The 23,610-nt window shown below is 49.0% G+C and overlaps 2 protein-coding genes across 3 annotated transcripts in view; both read right to left on the bottom strand.

The window, feature by feature from the left end:
• The window catches only part of HS3ST6 (heparan sulfate-glucosamine 3-sulfotransferase 6), a 70,113-nt gene extending 67,297 nt beyond the window's left edge, over positions 1-2,816 (bottom strand). Inside the window, exon 1 of the mRNA XM_053276490.1 lies at positions 2,293-2,816. Within this exon, the coding sequence (XP_053132465.1) occupies positions 2,293-2,816 (524 nt within the window). The remainder of the gene's footprint in view (positions 1-2,292) is intronic.
• LMF1 (lipase maturation factor 1) overlaps positions 1-23,610 on the bottom strand; it is a 317,423-nt gene that overhangs the window by 64,513 nt on the left and 229,300 nt on the right. The window contains exon 15 of one of the 2 annotated variants that reach the window (XR_008311948.1): positions 18,367-18,708. The exons of the other annotated variant lie outside the window; for it this stretch is intronic. The gene's annotated coding sequence lies outside the window, so the exon portion shown is untranslated. Of the gene's footprint in view, positions 1-18,366; positions 18,709-23,610 lie in introns of those variants that run through there. 2 annotated transcript variants of the gene reach the window in all.

Here is a 23,610-nt window from a genome sequence, read left to right as displayed (position 1 = left end):
CTTCAAAGATGGCATCCGTTTGAGATTCAGGCTGGGGAGACCCGAATCTCGAAACTGTGTGCTTCATTTTTGTGCTTCGGCTTGCAGCATTCGCAAACGGGATGTTGACATCAACTCAAACACAAATGTATTCTGAAGAGCTTTCTACTATAGATATATTCAGATATGCTGCTGCACATATCGTCTTCATATTACTTAAGATGCTAAAGCGGTTACGTCCGAGTGCAGATTTATAGATTATTGTATCTAGACATTTAGTAATAATATGTGATGTATATCTTAATGCATTTGATGTGCAACAAATGTGATGCATTTAATGTTGGAGGCTGTCTGTAATAATAATACATTGAATTGAAAGCTGGGGAGATATTAACAATAAAACGGAAGGGGAAAGGTGGGAGTACTAGTTGGAGGCTAATATTGCCCTTAGAGGGTTTCCTGCAGTATGGGTTGGTTTAGAGGGAAATAGGATACAATTTTAGGACCCTTCTGTACATGCAAAAAGAGTCATGGTAACATCTGGCAGCTCAACAAGTATGGATAGTCAGGGCGAAATGGACTCATTTTGAGAAGTGGACTCCGCCATCCAGCCCTTGAGAGCCCTACGCCCGGGGCAACACCTGAGCCTGAATTAATAGCTCTGGAGATTTTTGAAATGGCGTTTTCAATAGCCGGCCAGCTTTTGTTACCTTGCCTTTGTGAAATCTAGACCCCTTTGAAGCCAACAAAGAGCGCCATCACTGACTTCAAACGAAGAGAGCTTTCAACTGTGGAAGTTAAAGAGTGTCTTTCAGACCTTCTCCCACAAAAGAAAGTTCCCCAAAGAAGCCAACAAGGGCGGGGAAAAGATAAAATGAAAGAACACGCACAAGATCTGGTCCAGCATAAAACGAAGGGCCGCTCATTACATCCGCGGCCTGCACGATGTGGATGAATGAAAGCATCTTTAAGAAGAAACTTGAAACACTCCAAAGAGTACTTGGGGGGGGAGAGTCTAAAAAGAAGTCCAGGAAGGGGGGGTGCAATATGAAAAGGATCCATGGGGCTTAATGAAGCGGGCAGGGCATAGTTTGGATTATCACACAGGCATGCTGGACAGCGTTCAGACTAACATAACCAAGTCCCATTGAAATGAATGGGTCCTAAATTGGTTACGACGATCCAGCCTCATTGATTTCCATGTTAGAGTCATGACTGACTAGTCTTGAGTTCTGCTTCCTGTAGAGCATTGCTCAGTCTGAGACGTTACTCTAAATGTAGGTTGTATTAATTCTCCTGTAATTTGGTCGGGGTGTGTGTGTGTTTCTGCTCCAGAATAAATTTAATCCATCAATCAAAAAATTATTGACATCAGTGGTTCTCCAACTCGGGAGGTTGGACTACAACTTCCATCATCCCCAGCCCCAAAGCCCTGCCATTAGGCCCAGGGGATGATGGGAGTTGTAGTCCAACAACATCTGGGGGCCCGTGTTTGAGAGAACCCCCAATCCACATTCTTAAACAACTGGAAATAGCGAAATGAAACCTAGCAGGCACACAACTATGTTTACAGGATGAACATTAATTAATTAAGAAGTGTCCCTGACGGAAGGCGGGCGTCAAGTCTTAAACAGCACAACTTTCTTGTCCAAGCACTTTGCAAAGCAGAGGAGCAATTCCCAGGCAAGAAGCAGGCTTGGCAGTCACTCCAGGCTCCTGAGGTCGGGAGGGGACCCCGAAACCCTGCGCTGGCATCTGAGGACCACCACAACAAACTGTAGGACTGGCTCTTTCTCCCTTAAGCGGGGGGGGGGGGACAGGTGGCTCCTGAGGGCAAGGGATTTAAGCCAGGCTGTGGGGAGCGAAAGGTCAGTCTTCTCCTTTGCAAGGCTGCCGCTGCCAGTCTGTGCAGACAGTACTGAGCTAGAGGGACCTATAGTCTGACTCAGTATAGGGCAGCTTCCTATGTTCCTATGACAGGCGGGGTGTGTGTGTTACTTTCCAGAAGCCGGGTACCATCCCAACCCAATTCCGCTGCCTTCGGCTGAACTCCGCGGTCATCTCCAACTGGGGGTCCGCAGACCTTGTGGGACTCCAGCTCCCATCACCCCCCGCGGCTGGGGATGATGGGAGCCGGAGTCCCCTAACCCTTGTCACAAACCCAGAAAGACGACAGCCGGGGGAGAGAGTCGCGTGGCGATCGTCTCCCAGAGCGCGAATCGCGGGGTGGGGTGGAGGAGCTTCGGAGGCGCAGCCGGCGATACCCCCCACCCCCACCCAGCCCCCGACGGCGGCGAAGTCGGCGGCGCTTACCTGTACCAGAGCAGCCCCTTCTCGTAGCCCCTGTCGAAGAAGTGGGGCTCGGCGCCCACGGCTCTCACGTCGGGGTGGATGCGCAGGAACTCCAGCAGCGCGCGGGTGCCCCCTTTCTTCACCCCGATGATGACGGCCTGGGGGAAGTGTTTGCTCCCGAAGCCGCCGGCCAGGGGCAGGGGCGGAGGGGCGCTGCTGCTGCTGCTGCTGCTGCTGTCCGCCGCGGGGTCCTCCTCGCCGTCCAGCGCCGCCTCCTCGTCCTCCCCGCCGCCGCCGCCGAGCAGCAGCGGCGGCCGGTCGCGGGGCGGCGGGAGCAGCAGCAGGCGCTGGGCGGCCGGCGCCCCCCGCCGCGGGAGGGGCTCGCAGGAGCCGCTGAGGCAGTAGAAGAAGCAGCCGGCCAGCAGCAGCAGCATGGCCAGGCCGAGCGGGGCCGCGCGGGGCGGGGCGCGCAGCAGCAGCAGCAGCAGCAGGAGCCCCCCGACGGCGGGCGGCCGGAGCAGAGTCCCGCGGCCGCTACATCCCATGGGAGGCCGGCCCCGCGGCGGAGGGCGGAGGAAGCGGGGGCGCCGGGGGGGCCGCGGCGGGGGCCGCCGGCCCGGGCATCATCCGAGCGGAGGGGGATCGCGCCGTCCCGTGCCGTCCGGCGCCCCGCCGACCGTCCAGAGGGCTGTGCCGCGGCGGCAGCAGCAGCAACAGCCGCTCCAAAGGGCGGCGGCGGCGACGCGCAACTTCTCCTCCTTCTCTGCAAGGGCGGCGGCGCAGCTCCCCCCCTCCCACCGCAGCCCCGACGGCCACTTGCGCACACAGGGCTCCCGATCCTCCACCCACCCACCCCCCACCTCCGCGACTTCGGTCTCTTTCACACGCACCCGCCTCTCTCTGGCGCCGCCCCGTGGGCCGGACACTTTCACTTCGGGATTCTCCCAGGGAGGGGGAGCCGGAGATCAGCTGGGCGGCGGCGGGGAGGGGGGGTGCAGTCCCAGCCCTGACTCTGGCCTGTTGCAAGCCCCGAGCGCAAAATGGTGGGAGCCTGCCTCCAAAAACTGGCTCTCCCCCCATCCCCGCGGCGCCCCGCCCGCCCCTCCCAGTCCCAGAAAAGAGGGCGTCGGTGGGACGTGCTAAAGAGTGGCTGGGGTGTGTGTGAGTGGGCAACCCCCCAAAAAGTGACTTGTCCCCCACCGCCCCCAATTTTGTTTCAGGAAATTAAGACGTGTGGGGCATACAGGCACAGCTCGCCCGCCAATAAATGCACTTCGCCTCTTCTGTACAGTTCCCCCCCCCTTCCCCCTCGGACCCGGTTCTTCCCGTGCCGAAAAAGGCTGCGATCCGCTGATGAGGACGTTCTTGCGAGCCGCTTCTTTGGGTAGGAAACTTTGTAGAAGAACCCCGGGGGGGGGGGGACAGTGGGGATGATTTGGGAGTAGCCGTGCAGCAGATCCAGCGGGGGAAAAGTTGGCCCACGATTTCCAGAGCTTGCAAGGACAGGACGACTTACTCCCAAGTAAGTCCAAAGGATTGCAGCCCGGCCCGGACAGGAGTCCTTGGGGAGGAGCGAGGAAAGTGGCTGAGAAGGGTGCTTATGCTCACAACCGTGCGTCCTTATGCTCTTCTTATGAGAGATCGGCCCACTTGCGGCTCCATCAAGGAAGGCTGGAGGTTGGTTCGAGCTTTCCCCCGAAAGTTCATAATGGCGCAGCGGGGAAACGCCTTGCCTAGCAAGCATGAGGCTGCCGGTTCGAATCCCCCGCTGGTGCTATATCGGGCAGCAGCAGCAGCGATCTAGGAAGATGCTGAAAGGCATCATCTCACACTGCGCGGGAGGAGGCAATGGCCACCCCTTCCTGTATTCTACCAAAGACAACCACAGGGCTCTGTGGGCGCCAGGAGTCCACGCCACTGGAGGGCACACTTTTGTTTACATGCAAAAGATCCCAGGGGAGAGAAAGGGAAGGGGCACCAGTTGGGCCAGAGGCTTCACCGAAAAGGTGGGCCTGGAAGGAAGGAAGAGAGGGGGGAGGGCATCACACACAGCTGTGCCAGGGGGCAGTTTCAAGCACAGGGGGGCAGGGAGCCTCTGGGTGGTTGAGGGTGGCAAAACGGAAGGAGCAAAGGTCATGGGCAGGAATGGACGATCCAGTTAGATTTATAGCCACATCTGTCTTCCTTGAGCCCTTCGGTCTGAAATGCCTTCAGAACCCCTGCTCAGGATCACTTCATCTTCCTTCAGATCCCCTAACCAGTGTCCCTCTAGAATTAGATACTAGATGTGTTGTTGTTGTTGTTGTTGTTGTTGTTGTTGTTGTTGTTGTTGTTGTTGTTTTAAAGCAGCAATCCAATGTTGGACTATCTAGGAGTCTCCGGATATTTCTCTATGGTCATGGAGGAATGCAAAGTAAATGCTTGGATTTCAGGGTATTTGGGGGACAGCCCCTGGTATGTTTCCCAGAGACTATGGGAAACACCTCTATTGGGCAGCAGCGATTTAGGAAGGTGCTGAAAGGCATCATCTCATACTGCGCGGGAGGAGGCAATGGTCAACCCCTCCTGTATTCTACCAAAGACAACCACAGGGCTCAGCTGTGTGGACACCAGGAACACACCGACTCGACGGCACACTTTACTTTAGAGATATCCCTAGGGGCAAAACCATTACTGTATTGCCCCAGTCGTAAAAGAACAACTGGATAATGGCACCTGAAAGAATTTGCTGGTGACACACAAACCATTAAGAAATACGACATCTGAAAGCAAAATTATGGGATCCTGAAAAGCTAAGGGAAATTAAGGCAGAAGCCCTGTCCCATTTCTTATTTCCAAATTCTTATTTCTTATTTCCATGGGAGAAGAGCTATTCTTCTTGATTGACTCATGAAGTGCCGTCAAGCCGGTTGATTGATTGATGGAGCTGATTGATTGAGGTTGATTGATTGATGAAGTCCCGTCAAGTCGGTGTCAACTCTTAGTGACCACCTAGATAAAGTCTCTCCAGGATTATCAGTCTTAGATAGATCAGTCTTAGATAGATTCTCTCCAGGATGATCTGTCTTCAGCTTGGCCTTTAAGGTCTCTCAGTGGGGCACTCATTGCTGTCATCATGGAGTCCATCCACCTTGCTGCTGGTTGTCCTCTTCTTCTCTCTCCTTCCACTTTCTCCAGCATTATGGACTTCTCAAGGGAGCTGGGTCTTCGCAGAATGTGTCCACTCCAAAGTATGATAGTTTGAGCCTGGTTATTTGTGCTTTGAGAGAAAATTCTGGATTGAATTTTCACTCTTGTCATCTTGTGGTAGCAAGCATGAATTGTCCCCTTTGCTAAGCAGGGTCTGTCCTGGTTGTATATGAATGGGAGACAATGTGTGAGCACTGGAAGATATTTCCCCATCGGGGATAGGGCCGCTTTGGGAAGAGCAGAAGGTTCCAAGTTCCCTCCCTGGCAGCATCTCCAAGATAGGGCTGAGAGAGATTCCTGCCTGCAACCTTGGAGAAGCCGCTGCCAGTCTGTGAAGACAACACTGAGCTAGATGGACCAAGGGTCTGACTCAGTCTATGGCAGCTTCCTATGTTCCAAATGAACAGGACAAATATGGTTTGCTGATACGTTATAAAATATGTTACAGTCATCCCTGAACCTTCAGGGCAGGAAAGGATACCAAGGAAAAATAACTGTGTCTCTAGTAGTGTTATTGCTTTCCTGCCCCCATTCAAGGTTAGAATTAAAGGAAGATCAAATGATAGAAGTGAGTAGGTCTCAGTCTAACATTAGGAGAAACTTCTTGGTGATAAGAGGAGTTTTACTACAGAATCAATTGCCAAGGTGGACTTTCTCTCGCACTGGAGGCCTTCAGGCAAATGCTGGACACTGACAGGCAGTTGTTGGGGCCTGTTCCAGCTCTGGGTTTCTGCTTTGAGCAGGCTGTTGGACTGGATGACCTTTAAAGGGCCCCTCCAACATTATGATTCTATGACATTTGAACACCAGAAAAAACTGGAAGGTTAATATAATTGTGAAGTGTGAGGAGAGAACGGATGGTGTACGGCCAGCATGCAACGAACTAATATTTTCACATTTCGGTTTTTGTTCCACATTTTCTGGGATTGTAATTATTGTTCTACAAATCTCTTGCATCCCAGGAAGGGGTTTTGCAACAAATGGCTTCTTTTTTTCTGCTGAGTTTTTAATCAAAGATGGGAAACATGTTATAAATAAACAGCAATTAGTTTGATGATAGCCACATGCCATGCAATTAACAATCAGCCCTTGCAAACGTCAGTTTTAATTAAGGGTGTTCAGCTTTAATGTAAGTGTGTATACACACACACACATACACACACACTGAAACACCCACACCCACACTGAAGGACACACTCTGAACATATGTAATTTTATTCGCTCTCTTTAGTTTAAAAGAAATGTTGCTGGGTGACTCATTGGTGACTGCTGGCCAGTCATTTCTCTCTCAGCCCAACTTACCTCACAGGGTTGTCGTGGGGATAAACATAAGCATGTACACCACTGGGCTCCTTGGAGGAAGAGTGGGATATAAATGTAGTCAATAAATAAGGAAGTAAATAAATAAAATTTAAAAATAAAATAAAATTTAAAATTTATTTTAAATAAATTTATTTTATTTCTAAATGCAATTTAAAGGTAGTAAATGAATGAATGAATGAATGAATACATACATACATACATACATACATATAACATTTTACAGTCGCTTAGTTCAGAGCAACTTGTCCCATGGAGCTGTCCGTGGTGCTGTTTTAAGGATTCGCAATGAACTGGTTTGGACGGTTCCGTTTGAATTTGGACTGAATTCGGAGCGCCTTAGCCTGGTCTGGTTCCAGGTCTGAACCAGGCCAAACTGGTTTGTGGGATATACATGTAACAGGGAATCTGAAGTAAAGGAGCATTTGTTATACTAAGGTGGGTGGGGAGAGAGAAAAGGTACTTAGTAGCTTCTCTTTGCAGGTTTCAGGGACAGTGGAGGCGGAGACATTGGCAGTGGCGGAGCTGTGTGTGGAGGCCCAAACTGGGCCCCGGGCTGTTCTTGGGGGGGGGGTTGGAGGAGCCGCCCCACTGCCTCCGCTGCCAATGTCTCCATCACCGCCATCCCCACTGCCTGCAAAGAGAAGCTACTAAGTACCCTTTCTCCCCTCCCCGCCTTGATATAGGAAATGCCCCTTGACTTGTAAAGGGAAATCCTCACCAGATTCCTCACTGGATTCCCCATAACAAGTATATCCTCGGAACTTGTTCGTACCGGTTCTTTTCGAACCGGGGCCGGTCGACTTCGAACTCGGACTGGTCGAACCCGGCCAGTTCAATTTGCACCGCTGTTAAAATCGAACCGTTCTGCCCATCCCTATGCTGCTTACTTGCTCTGCCTTGCCTTTCCTTTCCTTGCTCCTTTCCATGTCTTGTGGGCTCTTGCCCACAGGAGGAGACAGGGAAGAAAAGTTCCCGGGAAAGTTTCCTTAACCGAGAGAGTCCCTGATCATCCTTGGAAATGTACACTGACTTGCTTCCACTCTTCATTGAAATGCATCTTTTGCTTCTGAGCAGCTTATTCCCAGGTTGTACTGTCCCTTTTTATAGCTACAATCAGCAAAAGCGCTAATTAGCCCATTAATATAATTATCTGTTTTGAATATAATTAGGACTTCCGAACCTCCCAAAGTGATAGAGTGTAGCTGAGGAAAGGGAAGAAGATTCATGGTTTAGGATTTGCGGGGTGGGGAGAGAGAAGACAAGAGTGAAGGGATATATCGGTGCTTCCACACCATCACATCCTAGAGTTGCAAACATAAGACTTGCCTCGCTAGATAAGGTCGGGTTCGTTTCCAAGAGCGGCGTCAGTGGCTTATGAGAAGCCATGAGAAGGGCGTGGAGGTGGGGAACATCGCCTTCTAGTTTGTTTTCAATGTCTGGTATTTCAGTGTCAGGAGGAGAGCCGGTCTTGTGGTAGCAAGCACAAATTGTCCCCTTTGCTAAGCAGGGTCTGCCCTGGTTTGGATTTGAAAGGGAGTCTTCATGAGAGCACTGGAAGATATTTCCCCTTCGGGGAAAGGGCCGTTCTAGGAAGAGCACCTGCCTGCTTGCATGCAGAAGGTTCCAAGTTCCCTCCCTGGCAGCATCTCCAAGACAGGGCTGAAAGAGAGACTCCTGCCTGCAACCTTGGAGAAGCTGTTGCCAGTCTGTGTAGACAACACTGAGGTAGATAGACCAAGGGTCTGACTCAGTATACGGTGGCAGCTTCCTGTGTTCCTAGGAATACTGCCCATGGGCATGGTCATTCTGATTAGCTATCTGGTTCCAAATCTGCACACATTACAGAAGGGAGTAGCAGGGTCCCATATCAGTAGACATCAATGGCATAAATATTGTCGTGAGGGGAGTAGAGTGCTGGGTTCGAGTGACCCTCTACTCTCGCCCAACTCTCTACGCTCACCCTCCACATTGCCTTCTCTTCCCTTTCTCTTTGGCTTTTGCAAATGCAGAAAATGGGAAGAGGAAGCAAGGGGTGCTTGCCCAGGAGGCAGTCCATTGTCTCTTCCAATTTGCCTGAGTGCCCAAGGAGGCAATTTCACTTGTCCACAATACCCGGGCGGCCCTCCAAGACAGGAGTACCACAATGCTCAGCTACCTGTTAAGATCATTGGTTGAGGCCCTTCTGCTCATAGCAGCACCTTATGAGGTGTAATTGATGGGAAGGGGATGTGTGAGGGGGACCTTTTCGTGGTGGCCCCTAGAATGTGGAACTCCCTGCCACAGGCAATTTATTTGCCCATCTTCTGCCACTGTTTGAAAATGTTCCTTGCCCAGCAAGCTGTCTGGTTTATCTCATGTCCTGTACTTGTTTTTGCTTGCTTGCTGGCTTGGCTTGGGTATTTTCTTTCCAATGTTCTTGTGGTTAATGTGTTTTTATTTTGAATTATTGATGGCTTTTTAAATTCTCGCTCTCATTCATATTCATTTATTCAGATAGATAGATACACAAACACACACACACACACACGCACATGCGCGCACACACACACACACGTGTTGTTAACAAAACAGAAATATAATTTCTGGCAAGACATTTTGGCTTCTGCCTTCTTCAGCTGCTCTGATGTGTGTGTGTCTACACACACACACACACACACACACACACACACACACACACAAAGCTATCTTGAACTTCTCTCTTTTGGAATAGTAAAGGCAGGATTAAAAAAAGCAGAGCCCATGTGGTGTAGTGGTTAGAGTGTTGGATGAAGACCTGGGAGACCCGAATTCAAATCCCCTTTCAGCCGTTAAACTTACTGGGTGTCACTCCTCTCTCAGCCTAGCCTACCCTACAGGGTTGTCGTGAGGAGAAACATAACCACGTGCACCGCTCTGGGCTCCTTACAGGAAGAGAGGGAGATACATGTTAAAACAAAATAAATCTAAACCAACCAAATCAACAAAGTAAGTTGGATCTGTACTAGTGGTCGGTACCGGAGAAGGGGGAAAGATGGGGGCGATGTGCATTCTTTTTTGAGGGGCGATGTGCATTCTTTTTTCTCTTGTTCCCTCCCTCCCTCCCCCTGTCCCTGGGGCTAGTTTCCAGGTAGGAGAAGTATGGGGACCAGAGTGCCCACACTGGCTGGCAGCTGCTCTCCCCGGTTACAGGCAGGTGTCTCTCCTAGCTGTACCTGGAGATGCCAGGGATTGAACCTGGGGCCTTCTGCAGGCAAACAGATGCTCTGTCACTGAGCTACTACAGCCTTATCTCCGGCACAGCAGTGGCAGCTCAGACGTGTTCATCGGTGGCCACCTGGGCTCTGCTGGTCCACATGGAGAGGAGAGCTGGTCTTGTGGTAGCAAGCATGACTTGTCCCCATAGCTAAGCAGGGTCCACCCTGGTTGCATATGAATGGGAGACTTGATGTGTGAGCACTGGAAGAGATTCCCCTCAGGGGATAGAGCCACTCTGGGAAGAGCAGAAGGTTTCAAGTTCCCTCCCTGGCAGCATCTCCAAGATAGGGCTGAGTGAGACTCCTGCCTGCAACCTTGGAGAAGCCGCTGCCAGTCTGTGAAGACAATACTGAGCTAGATAGACCAATGGTCTGACTCAGTATATGGCAGTTTCCTATGTTCCTATTCCCAGGGGGGCACACCAAGGTGGCTCTCTTATAAGTTTTTGGAGCGAGAACTGACTGAAGACCCTCTTGGGTCGGAGAGCCTTCAGGCCACTGGAGGCTGAATCAATGAAACCAGCCCGGCTCTGTTTTCTGACAGCATCGTGTACCAGCTTGCCATTTCATCCGTTTAACCGATACTGTCGATTTTGTTCGTCTGTGAACGTTACGTTCTGTTCTGAGGCCCCATTGCGCCGGGAATGCAGGCGATGCACGGAGAAGGTGTTTCTTATTATTAACAGCAGCAGCAAGAGCAGATTGAGAAACACATTGGGATGTTAGCCAATCCGTCCAAAGGCATTTTGCAACTCTGGTTTTCCAGTGCAGGGAAAAGAGAGAGAGAGAGAGAGAGACGGCTCCCCCCAGTGGGCAAGCAGAAGCTTGAACAGACGGACGCCCAGCATCTGTGGGGATTTGCTCAGGAACTTCCTTGGCAGAAGACAAGAAATGCATGATACCTTTTCAACAAAAGGACTTAGGAGCTCTTGTGGCAGACCTAGGTAAACTTCCCAGCACACTTAGGCAATATCCAAAGGCCTTGGGAAGAAGAAAGGGAAGATTACGGGAAGGAAGTGAGCCTGTGGATTCATTTAATGCGCCAAATCCCACCTCAAACATCCACTACAACCCCCAGCAGAAGCGGCTTTGTTTACATGGCTAATTGGAGATCAAGGCAATGATGATCCCCTCATCAGTTACTGGAGAGGACAGCGAGTGGGGAAGCTGGTTTTTTAAAATTATTATTTTAACGGAAGGCTGTGTTAAGAACAGAATTGTCATGCTGAATTGGGCCCATAAAAAGCCAACCTGATCCAGCATTGTGGCTCCAGCTGGTCTTGTGGTAGCAAGCATGATTTGTCCCCTTTGCTGAGCAGGATCTGCCTTGGTTTGCATTTGTATGAGAGACTACATGTGCGTGCTGGAAGATTTTCCCGAGGGGATGGAGCCGCTCTGGGAAGGACACCTGCCTGCTTGCATGCAGAAGGTTCCCAGTTCCCGCCCTGGCAGCATCTCCAACAAGATAGGGCTGGGAGAGAGAGACTCCTGCCCACAACCTTGGAGAAGCTGCTGCCAATCTGTGTAGACAATACTGAGCAAGATGGACCAAGGGTCTGACTCCGTATATGGCAGCTTCCTATATCAGTGGACAGCTAAATGCCTCTGCAATCGGTCAGGGGATCTGGACTCTGGCTGCACAGCTGGGGAGGGGCCATAGCTCAAACGAAGAGCACCGACCTTGCAGGTTGAAGGTCATTTTCTGGTATCGCCAGTTAAAGAGTTAGGTTGGAGACTTGAAGAAAGACCTCTCTGCCTAAGATCCCGGAGAGATGCTGCCAGTCTGAGCAGAAAGTACAGGGCTACAGTGACCAATGGTCTGACTCATGTGTTCACATGCTTGAGGTACTCTCTAGGAATACTGAGGAATATAGATATCGGGAACCCTGGGAACTACATTTCCCATGGCCCCCAGCATCCCTGGACATTGCCTAATGTCCCTCAATCCATGTCTAGTGTCTAGTGTGCTGTGTCTAGGAATAATGGGAAATATAGATATTGGGGACCCTGGGAACTACATTTCCCATGGTCCCGAGCATTCTTGGACATTACCTAACAGTCCTCAATCCATGTCTAGTGTGTCATGTCTAGGAATACTGGGGAATATAGATATCGGGAACCCTGGGAACTACATTTCCCATGGTCCCCAGCATCCCTGGACATTGCCTAAGGTTCTTCAATCCATGTCTAGTGTCTAGTGTGCTGTGTCTAGGAAGAATGGGAAATATAGATCTTGGGGACCCAGGGAACTACATTTCCCATGGCCCCCAGCATCCCTGGACATTGCCTAATGTCCCTCAATCCATGTCTAGTGTCTAGTGTGCTGTGTCTAGGAAGAATGGGAAATATAGGCATTGGGAACCCTGGGAACTACATTTCCCAGGATCCCCAGCATTCTTAGAGATTGCCTCATGTTCCTCAGACTATTCTTTATTTATATATGTGTTGCATTTATATACTGCCCTATTTAAAATCTCGGGGGCGGTTTACAATCGAATCGGACATTCTGATATTGTTCCTTTTGAGACTGGGCTGGATCCCAGAAGACCTGGGGTCCATTCTGAAATGGGAGTGGGAGTTGAGCAGACATTTAACTCTGCTGTCCGACCCCGAGCCCCAGTGTGGCGCTTGCTGCATGACTGATATTTGCCCACCAGAATCCAATAAAGTATACAAACACCATCCGGAAAGAGCATGCATTCCCTTGGGGCTACAGCCCTGAATTCGCCTCTGGAGCAGCTCCTCCTGATGAGCCAGGAAGGTGCCAAAGGACTGGCTCAGCTGCCTCCCCTTTCCAGAGCTCTGCTGACTCTTTTTTCTCCCGCCCCTCCCGACTCCGGCATTAGTGACAGCCACGCTGCCTGCAGGCTGCCCATTCATCAGGTAGAGCTCTACCTGATGAATGGGCAGCCTGCAGGCAGCATGCAGGGTGAGGGAGGAGAAGAGCAAATGGAGTTCTTAGAAGGAGAGGCATCTGTGTCCCCTGTGGTGCCTTCAAGCCCCCAAAGCAGACTCCCCCAGTGGGATACATGGGAGTGCTGGATTTCTGAGGGTGGGGGATGCCATGTTTTCTCCAAACAAGAGCAAAGAGGAAACAAGTCCCACAGGACAGAGGTACTTTATGATCAAAGGGGCTCTTCGATCTCCCGCCGATCGGCAAACAGCTCTTTCCAAACAATCCAATTAGGTGAGAAGTAAAAATATGGCTTGTGCATCGACTTGGGGGATAAGAGAGATGCACTCCGGAGCCTTCCACTAATCAACGCAATGGACAGAGACCGTCTTTTTCAACGAGAAGCTTTGTTGCATCCAAAGAGGTTTTGGACAAGGCTGAGATTCTGAGCAGAGTTCCAGATGGGTTGGGGGGTGGGGGCAGCATTCATGTGGCTCAGAACCCACGATCCACAGGAGGAGGTCTTGTTGTCACAAGCATGACTTGTCCTTTTTGCCTAGCAGGGTCCACCCTGGTTTGTATTTGAATGGGAGATGACAGGTGTGGGCACTGTAAGATATTCCTCTTAGGGGATGTGGCCGCTCTGGGAAGATCACTGGCATGCAGGAGGTTCCCAGTTCCCTCCCTGGCAGCATCTCCAGATAGGGCTGGGAGAGACTCCTGCCTGCAACCTGGGAGAAGCCACTGCCAGCCTGGATTGACCATACTGAACTAGATGGACTAAGGGTCTGACTCGGTAGAAGGCAGAGGTTGCTGGCCACCTTCTATCCTCCCTGCCTTCCCATGCACTTTTGAAGCTTGCAGGGATTGGTTTGGGAAGGAGGGTGCCCCCTACCAGGGGCATGGGGCAAGGCAGCATGTTGTACCACCACATCAGGCACCACCATAATCCCTTGAGCTGCCCCTGCACTAGAAATGTGCACAAATCGAACTTTACAATTTGATTCAAATTCTAATTGAATTTTGAAAATTCATTTCAAATTTGAACCGAATTCAAAAATTTGTTTCAAATCTGAATCAAATCTGGATCAATTCGAAATTGCTTTGGTGCCTTTTTAACCAATCAGCCCCCCCCACTCAATTTTCTTTTTTTGAGAATTCGATTAGAATTTGAATCTAATTGCCCTTTTGAGTGGTGGTTCGATTCGAACTCAAATAACTCGAATCACCCAGATTCGAGTTGAACCGATTCAGATTCAAATTGATTTGCACATCCCTACCCTGCATGCACCAGAATGAGAAAATAAGAACCTTCAAGCATTACAGAGGCGGTAGAGGGGACGGTATCATTTCAAAGCGCTCTCCCCTGTAAAAACACTCCGCACGTAACAATTGCTCATCTGGGGAAGAGGTCCAAGCAGCTCATCCCCTGTTGGGCCGACTTTCTGTTTTCAAGGAATTTTCCGTGTCTGTGATTAAATCAGGATATAGGATCAGTTTTACTACCCAACATGAAAAGGGAATAGAGAGAACACAACGTGGGGGTCGCACTTTGGATGGCAACGGATTGCTCACCTCCTCTGCCGGGAGGCCTGTCTTCCTGCTCACTCCTGCGTATGGCTTTTCACCCCACTCTGGCCCCATCCTCCCCACCCACCGAGGCAGCCGCTAAAAATGCTCATGGCTTTCTGCGCCTGCAAGTCCAAGTCTCCCCCTCCTCCGCCGGCCCCCGTTTATTACTTTTTGTGGTACAGTAATATTTCACCCAGCAAGACAGTCTGGCTACATTTTATTACACAGCTTTCTTGGGCAAGCATGCTTTCTCAGCGGGAAGCCAGCCGCCTTGCATCTTGGAGCCTGGTGGCTCTCAGGAGCTGGAACCACTTCCCGATGGTTTACATGGACAGCTCAATGCAAACGCTGGATTCTACCAGGGCGAGAAGGCTGCGTTTAAAATGAACCTGCCCTGCCATCCTCAAAGGACCCGAAAAGCAGAATTACTGAGAAAGGAAGAGTGTTGTGGAAGTCCATAGGAAGATGCCTTCGACAGAGTCAAACCCTTGGTCCATCTAGCTCAGCATTGTCTACACACAGACTGGCAGCGGCTTCTCCCAGGTTGCAGGCAGGAGTCTTTCTCGGCCCTATCTTAGAGATGCTGCCAGGGAGGGAACTTGGAACCTTCTCCATGCAAGCAGGCAGGTGGTCTTCCCAGAGTGGCCCCATCCGGCGTTCCCTATATGCTCACACATATAGTCTCCCTTTCATATGCAATCAGGGAGGACCCTGCTTAGCTTAGGGGACAAGTCACGCTTGCTACCACAAGACCAGCTCTCTTGTGGTCTCTTTCCACCCTCCTTGGACAGATATCTTCGAAGCTTGATCCTGACCTATGAACAACCCTTTCTACATGATGCCTTGAATATCAACCCAAAGAGGCGGACTGGACAGAGGCAGGAACAGAGCAGTAACTCATGAAGAGATGTAGTGGGCAGCCTCTGTTATGAATGGCTGTTTTGGCCGTGAAGCAACTTTTGGTCACTGGGTTTGCCAGCTGCTCACGGCACACCGTGTTCAGAATGGCTGTCCAAATGGAAGGAATGAGAAGATGCCATAGGTAGGGATCTGGTTCCGATTAAGGAGATGGCTTCCTTAGTGTGTGGCAGGCTGGAAATTTCCATCCTTCCTGAACAGGAACTTTCCAGTCCCAGATGAAACCACAACGGCCAATATATACTCAATTTGAGGGATAGGTTGTTGGGTTTTTTTGTCTTTTTGAGGGATACTTTTTAATTCGCTTTTTCGGCCTTTGTTCCTTGAAGGAGAAGAAAAAGCCTGCCTGTTAATACAGATCAAAGACCACGAGATCACCTTGCACAAACAGATTTCAGCTCCTCAATGAGAATGCCGTTTCGTTTTATTCCCCAGGTTCTTTCTTCTTCTTCTTCTTCTTCTTCTTCTTCTTCTTCTTCTTCTTCTTCTTCTTCTTCTTCTTCTTCTTCTTCTTCTGAAAAGCCATTTGTGATCTCATGCTGACAGGAAGGGCGACTAAACCCACGGAAACGGATGTCGATTCTGCCTGGGAGGTTGCAAAACACTTATCACAGGGATCTCTTGTTTTCGCACACTTGCGAGGTGTCTCTGGAGGGCCAACGTTTTCCAGAGAACAACACTGCCTGAAGGGGAATGACAGTGTGTTTATTTAAGAGACAAGGTTCCGTTCCCAACCTCTGTTGTGTTTGGGGAGCTGGGTGCGAGCAATGAGCGGTCTGTCTTGCCAGCAGAAGAGCAAGGAGAAAAAGGAAACTCTCCTTAGGGATGAAGACACCGAGTAGGCAAAATGGATGGAGACTTTTTCTGACCAGATTGCTGAGCCATCTCTAGCACCCTGCTGTGGTTCGGAAGGCATGGCGGGGAAATGCTTGACTAACAAGCAGAAGGTTGCTGGTTCAAATCACTGCTGGTATGTTTCCCAGACTATGGGAAACCCCTATATCGGGCAGCAGTGATATAGGAAGATGCTGAAAGGCATCATCTCCTACTGTGTGGGAGGAAGCAATGGTCAACCCCTCTTGTATTCTACCAAAAACAACCACAGGGCTCTGGGGGCACCAGGAGTCGAAATCGACTTGATGGCACACTTTACCTTACCTTACCTTAGTATTGCTAGGCAGAACAACCAATGCCTCACAGGGTTCATTCTGATAAGAAGGCAGATGTTACAGCCTAGGAGTGCCTTCCAAAGCAAGAGTCAAGCCAAACTGTTTACCTTGAGGGGAGAAGAGCTGGTCTTGTGGTAGCAAGCATGACTTGTCCACTTAGCTAAGCAGGGTCCACCCTGCTTGCATATGAATAGGAGACTTGATGTGTGAGCACTGTAAGATATTCCCCTTAGGGGATGGAGCCACTCTGGGAAGAACAGAAAGTTCCAATTTCCTTCCCGGGCATCATCTCCAAGAGAGGGCTGAGAGAGATTCCTGCCTGCAGCCTTGGAGAAGCCACTCCCAGTCTGTGTTGACAATACTGAACTAGATGGACCTATGGTCTGACTCAGTATGTGGCAGCTTCCTCTGTTCCTGTGACAAGTCATTGTTAAGAATTCAAGCCAAAGTCGGTTGCAGCAACAGAATAACAGCCAAGCATGTAAGACCAGACGAAGAAAACGAGGGTGGCAATGCTAGGAACAGGATGAGATCTAGCTTTCCCACACAGCGCATCATTAACCTGTGGAATTCTCTGCCACAGGATGGGCTGATGGCCACAAGCTTTGATGGTTTAAAAAGGGGCTTAGACAAATTCATGGAGGAGAGGTCTGTCAATGGCTACTAGTCTGGTACTACTTCCAGCCTCAGAGGCAGGATGCCTCTGAATCCCAGTTGCAGGGGAGCAACAGAGGACATGCCCTCATCTCTTGCCTGTGGGTTTCTAAGAGGCATCTGGTGGACTAGAAAGGCTGGGCCTTGGGCCTGATCCAGCAGGGTTATTCTAGTAGGAATGGATCATGTTTAGAAATCAAAGGGACGCCACTGGGCTAAGCCAGGAGCTGTGGAACATAGGAAGCTGCCTTCTACTGAGTCAGACTGTTGGTCTCTCTGTTGTCTACACTGACTGGCAGCAGCTTCTCCAAGGTTGCAGGGAGGAGTCTCTCTCAGCCCTTTCTGGAGATGCTGCCAGGGAGGGGACTTGGAACCTTCTGCAAGCAAAGCAGTTGCTTTAGGGAATGTACTAGAATGGAATGCCCACTGAAAAGCCCTGGTTCCTTCCAAAGGGCCCAAGGAATGCATGGCATTTCTGAATGCTCATTGACCATTCAGAAACCCCATGCATTCCAAGGAGCATAGGAAGCTGCCATATATTGAGTCAGACCATTCATCCATCTAACTCAGCATTGTTTTCCCAGACTGGCAGAGGCTACCTCAAGGTTGCAGGCAGGCGTATCTCCCAGCCCAGTGTGGAGATGCCATGGAGGGAACTCGGAGCTTTCTGCATGCAAGCAGGCAGCAGGTGCTCTTCCCAGAGCAGCCCCATCCCCTCAGGGGAAGATCTGCCAGTGCTCACACATGGAGTCTCCCATTCAAATGCAAACCAGAGTGGACCCTGCTTAGCAAAGAGGACAATTCAAGCTTTCTATGAATCCCACTGTGTTGCCATCTATGAAGATGTTAGAAGCTCAGCAACCTCTCTGACTTGCCAGTTGGTGTGCATCTAGGGACGGGCCCCCGGATTGCTGCAGCCAACCAACTCCTCTTGTTTTTTCTGATGATGGCAGAAGGAGAGACCCCCCGAGAGACTATAGAAACCAATTCTGAACAAAAATGGCCATGTTTAGATTATGCCTTTGAAAGACGCCATCTGCTGTGGAGCCATTTGTTAACCTGGAAATAATGGCTCTCTAAACCACATGCCCTTATTTTAAACAAAGACGCCATGCCCCGTGGCTAGGAATAATTCGGCCTCTGCACGGAACATTTTGAGGGTGGAGGGTATTTATTTTTGTTCTGAGTTCTACCTCCTTGCTGCTGAATGGTTATGGAAAATGCTGTTAACCCGAAGGGAAATTGGGAAGGATCTGGACCCAATTTGTCTCTGATGCTGAATGAAGACAAGGTTCAGAGCCACCCTGGATAGACAAGGGTCGGATTCAGATCCCACTTGCTGGGAGTCTCAACAGGATCTCAGCATGCAAAAGCTCACTCCAGCTCTCCCTCTTCTCTTCTCTTCTCTGCTCTTCTCTTCTCTTCTCTTCTCTTCTCTTCTCTTCTCTTCTCTTCTCTTCTCTTCTCTTCTCTTCAACTGATAAAACTTGCAAGGTCAGCATTAAATCAATTCTGATTCTAATTTCAAAACATTATCTCAACACATTTAAATCAGAAGAATTCCACCTTAAAATACCATATTTATTATTTTATTTAACAGATGTCTATATCACCCCAAACCTGCGTTATATTTACCCAAATACAAGATGCTGAATTTAAGTTGAGTCCCGTAAAAACTAGAGGTCAAATACAGGTTATACTCTTATTGAGTGCAAAAGAAGAAGGCTCTGAATTTGAGATGACCCCTTGATATCTAACATGAAAGAACTGGGAAGAAACCTAGGTTTGGAACATAGGAACATAGGGAGCTGCCATATACTGAGTCAGACCACCGGTCCATCTAGCTCAGTATTCTACACAGACTGGCAGCAGCTTCTCCAAGCTTGCAGGCAGGAATCTGCCAGGGTGCCGGGGAGGGAACTTGGAACCTTCTGCTCTTCCCAGAGCGGCTCCATCCCCTGAGGGGAATCTCTTACAGTGCTCACACTTCTAGTCTCCCATTCATATGCAACCAGGGTGGACCCTGCTTAGCTAAGGGGACAAGTCATGCTTGCTACCACAAGACCAACTCTCCTCTCAAGCAGTATAGGGTTCTGCCAGATATTCTCCACAAAATATCTGGCAGATATTCTGTATCAGAAGTAGCAATTACACACACACACACACACACACACACACACACACCATTATTTCCCCAAACCTGATTGTGTGTCTTTGTCTTCAAATGCCATTGGAGTGACATCTGGGAAAATGTTATTGCCGCTTTTTAGAGCTACTACACCTTTAATTAGAAACTTCCGCCATGTTTTTTTAATTAAAAAGGTTAATTAATTGTTTCCTCTTTACTGAAGCTACAGTATTCCTTAACTAATCTGCAGTTAGTCAGTTCTTCCTGTATTCTGCACTGTGTGTGTGTGTGTGTGTGTGTGTGTGTGTGTGTGTGTGTGTGTGTGTGAGGGGAAGAGATTTAAGTGCTGGGTTCACATCTGCAGCCAGACCAGTGAGCCAAATTTCACAATTGTGATCCTAAACCACCTTGAGATTGTTTTAAATCTAGTGATAAAATAAACACTAAAATAAATTAAGAAGCCGCTAATTAAAGCCACCCAGCTTCAGAGGCTTGACTCAAGGAGGGCTGCGATCAGCAATTTATTAGGACAGGAAGCAATTAATGAGGCATTTTACAAGGATAAGGAGAAAGAGGAAGCTACTACTTAAGGGACAATTGCAGGGAGAAACAGGGCCTTTGTTGAGTGGGGTGTGCAATTTGAAACTAATATTTTAAAGTTGCCTACAGAAGCAACTTCAGCTGTGTGAATATTCACCTCTCCCCCCCATCCTGTTCAGAACAATTGTTTCCACTGAGTCCCCTTCTAACTGAGCAAAGAGGCACCTTTTAAAAGGGGTGATTCTCTTTATTGAGCAGGGGGAGAGCAACTGGCCCTATCCATCCCCAGCCAGCATCCCTCCAGTGGCTGCTGCTGGTATCTAGCTTATGCTGATTTCTTTTTTAGATTGTGAACCCTTTGGGGACAGGGAGCCATTTCATTCATTCATTCATTCATTCATTCATTCATTTCTATGTAAACCGCTTTGGAAACTTTTTGTTGAAAAGTGGTAGATAAATATTTGTTGTATTTATATTGTTTTGTTAGCAGTATCCCTTCTCTGGGTGTTTCTTCTTCCTTGTTCCTGAACTGGACATGTGGGTTATCCTGACCCTCTTGGCTGTTTCATACGACGTCCCAGAGGGCAGACGTGCAGGCAGTTTAAATTCCCAAATCAATCAAAACCACTGGAGAAGTAGGTATTTTTCAGTACTGTGTTTGCAAAAAGTGCCAGTGAGTTGTTTTGGCTCAGCCCAACCTGAAGAAATCCCAACTTTCAAACTCTTGGCCATCTCTGTTAGTGCTCAAGGGAGCGGTCTGTAAGAAGACAAGGCTCGTCTTTTACTAGCCTCGAACTTCTAGCCGAAATCTGTTTCCAAGAGCCTCGTTTCCCTGTCTTTGCCCAGCAACTCAGCACCTTTTATTAATTCGCTGCAGAAGATGGCTCTGCTCTGCTCGCTGGGAGAACATCCAGCCCACGAATCACCAGGCAAGGAGACAGAAATGGAAGAGATTTGGCGGGCAGCGGGGGCGGAAGGAAAGACTCTGGGTTCATGAAATCTAAACATTGGCCTTGTGCCTGACGCTCCAAATCACACACAGGGAGTTCCTACAAACTGTCCCACCAACTTACATGCAGAAAGGAAAAGGCAGCATTCAAAGCGTCGTCTGGTGCCAGTTAGGAAGCCGGGTTCTAAATGTCAGTGTATTACTGATTTATTGGGCTGCTTGGAAGGACAGAATGAAGCAAAAAGAAGGGTTGTTGCTGCTTTGGGAGGTGGGGGGGGAGGGTTAAAATAACCAGAAGATGAAACATTAACACTAGCAGATGCCTTTGCCCTGTGCCCGATATCAAAAACCTTGCCACTTGCAGGCTTAGTGAAATCTCCCGTATTTGCATTTGAATCCAGACACAAGTCTTTCTGTGCATCAGGCTCAATATCGTTCTCAGTTGTGTCAACAGAAGCTTCGTTTCCAAGATGTGGGGGATGATGATGATGATGATGATGATGATGACGACGACGACGACGACGATGATGATGATATAGCCACCCAATAACAAATTGTTCTCTGGGCAGCTGACAACACAGCATTAAAAAATTCCAATAAAAACACATAAAGCACGATAAATTAGAAGACAAAATCTTAAAAAGCCAATAAAAGACATTTTGAAAACTTTTTAAAAGATTAATTTTTAAAAAGCCTTTGTGAGCGGAAAGGTCTTCACTGGGCCTCGAAAAGAACAAAATTCCTTTATAAAGCCATCCAAATGAGTGATATCCCTGCACCATTTGGCAATGAATTCTGCACCTCAGAGATTCTTCTCAAACCCCAGATGTTGCTGGGTTACAACTCCCATCATCCAAAGGCCTTTTTTGGCTGGGATGATGGGAGTTGTAGTCCAACAACATCTGGGGACCCAAGGTTGAGAACTCCTTCAATTCATGCATTCTGCCTTGTGCAAAGAATGCTTTTCTTTTGAATCTACTCTTGATTCAAAATGATGACCACCATCAACAGAATGATGACCCGCATAACGAGAAAGGGAGACCCTTCTCTCACCCCACCTACTCCTCTTGCTTTCCTCTCCCCTACAACCACACCGGATGCCCTTTTCTTTTATCAGGTTTGTACCCTGTTCTTCCTCTCTTGAAAACCCCAGGGGTTCCTTTGCCTTTATCCTTACGATAAAAGATCTGCACAGGCTTCCAATAGGTTTCCGGGAAAAATACAAAGTGCTGGTTATGACCTATAAAGCCCTTAAAGGCTTGGGCCCAGGGTATTTAAGAGAACGTCTTCTTCATTATGAACCCCATCACCTATTAAGATCTTCAGGGGAGGTTCATCTGAAGGTGCCACCAGCTCGTCTGGTGGCAACTCAAAGGCAAGAGCCTTCTCTGTGGTGGCCCCGGGACTATGGAACACACCTCCTGCTGAGATCAGAGCTGCTCCATCCCTGTTGGCTTTTAGGAGACAACTAAAGACACCTCTCTTCAGCCAGGCTTTTTAGTTAGTTGGTGTGTTTATGGATGTTTTAATCTGATTTGTATACGTTTGCCCTGCTAACTGGGCAAAGAGGCACCTTTTTAACGTGGTGATTCTCTTTATTTAGCAGGGGGAGAGTAACTGGCCCCATCCACCCCCAGCACAGCATCCCTCCAGTGACTGTTGCTGGTGTCTATCTTGTGTTTCTTTTTAGATTGTGAGCCCTTTGGAGACAGGGTTCCATCTTATTTATTATTTCTCTATGTAAACCGCTTTGGAAACTTTTGTTGGAAAGAGGTATATAAATATTTGTTGTTGTTGTTAACTGTTAAATTATTGTTTTGTTTTGTTTTGCGTTTGTTTTATGTTGTAAACCACCTAGAGGCTTGGGTAGTCTCTACTCAGGACCCTGGACAGCTCCAGCATGCAAGGACCTTGACCAGAGCCCACCAGGAAAGCAGCAGCTGGATGCTGCAACAGAGAAGGAATGTTGCTCCAGCCGTTTCTTGCAGCAGGCTACAGGGTTATATAGCCTGACACTTGGATAAGGTGGTTCAGCTCTGCCCCTTCCATAAGGAAGCTTTGATTCTTAAAATAGCTTTGCTCGGTTTTGCAAATACTTGCCTTGCAGATGCCGGGAGCCCTCCACAATGAGTGGTAGTTCTCCTCCGAATTGGAGGGTGGTGGCAGGGCTGGGCCTTGGTGGGAGGGGCTAGTTCACCCAATCTGAGCCAACAATGCCTGCTCTGAGTGCCTTTGCCAAATGAGTGAGGTGGGTAGCTACTAGGGAGAGGGCCTTTTTGGTGGTGGCTCCCCATCTATGGAATAGCCTCCTCAGTGAGATTCACCTGGTGTCATCACGTTGTTCTTTTAGATGCCAGGTGAAGACCTTTCTGATCACTCCGGCTTTTAAAAAGTGGATTTAAAAAAAAGGTTTTATACTGTATTTTGTATTTCCTATTGTAATTTGTTTGCTTTATGTTATGTGTTTTAATTGGATGTTTTTATTGTTGCGTTGTTGAGAGCTGCCCAGGGAACAATTTGCTCTGGGGTGACTAACAAATAAAGTTTATCATCATCATCGTAGGAACATAGGAAGCTGCCATATACTGAGTCAGACCATTAGTCCATCTAGCTCAGTATTGTCTTCACAGGCTGGCAGCAGCTTCTCCAAGATTGCAGGCAGGAGTCTCTTTCAGCCATCTCTTGGAGATGCTGCCAGGAAGGGAACATGGAACCTTCTGCTCTTCCCAGAGTGGCTCCGTCTCCTGACGGATTATCTTCCAGTGCTTACA

The sequence above is a fragment of the Hemicordylus capensis genome, chromosome 13, assembly GCF_027244095.1.
Source record: "Hemicordylus capensis ecotype Gifberg chromosome 13, rHemCap1.1.pri, whole genome shotgun sequence".
NCBI lineage: Eukaryota > Metazoa > Chordata > Lepidosauria > Squamata > Cordylidae > Hemicordylus > Hemicordylus capensis.
The sequence above is the reverse complement of the archived record's forward strand: the minus strand, read 5'-3'. Positions and strand labels throughout refer to the sequence as shown.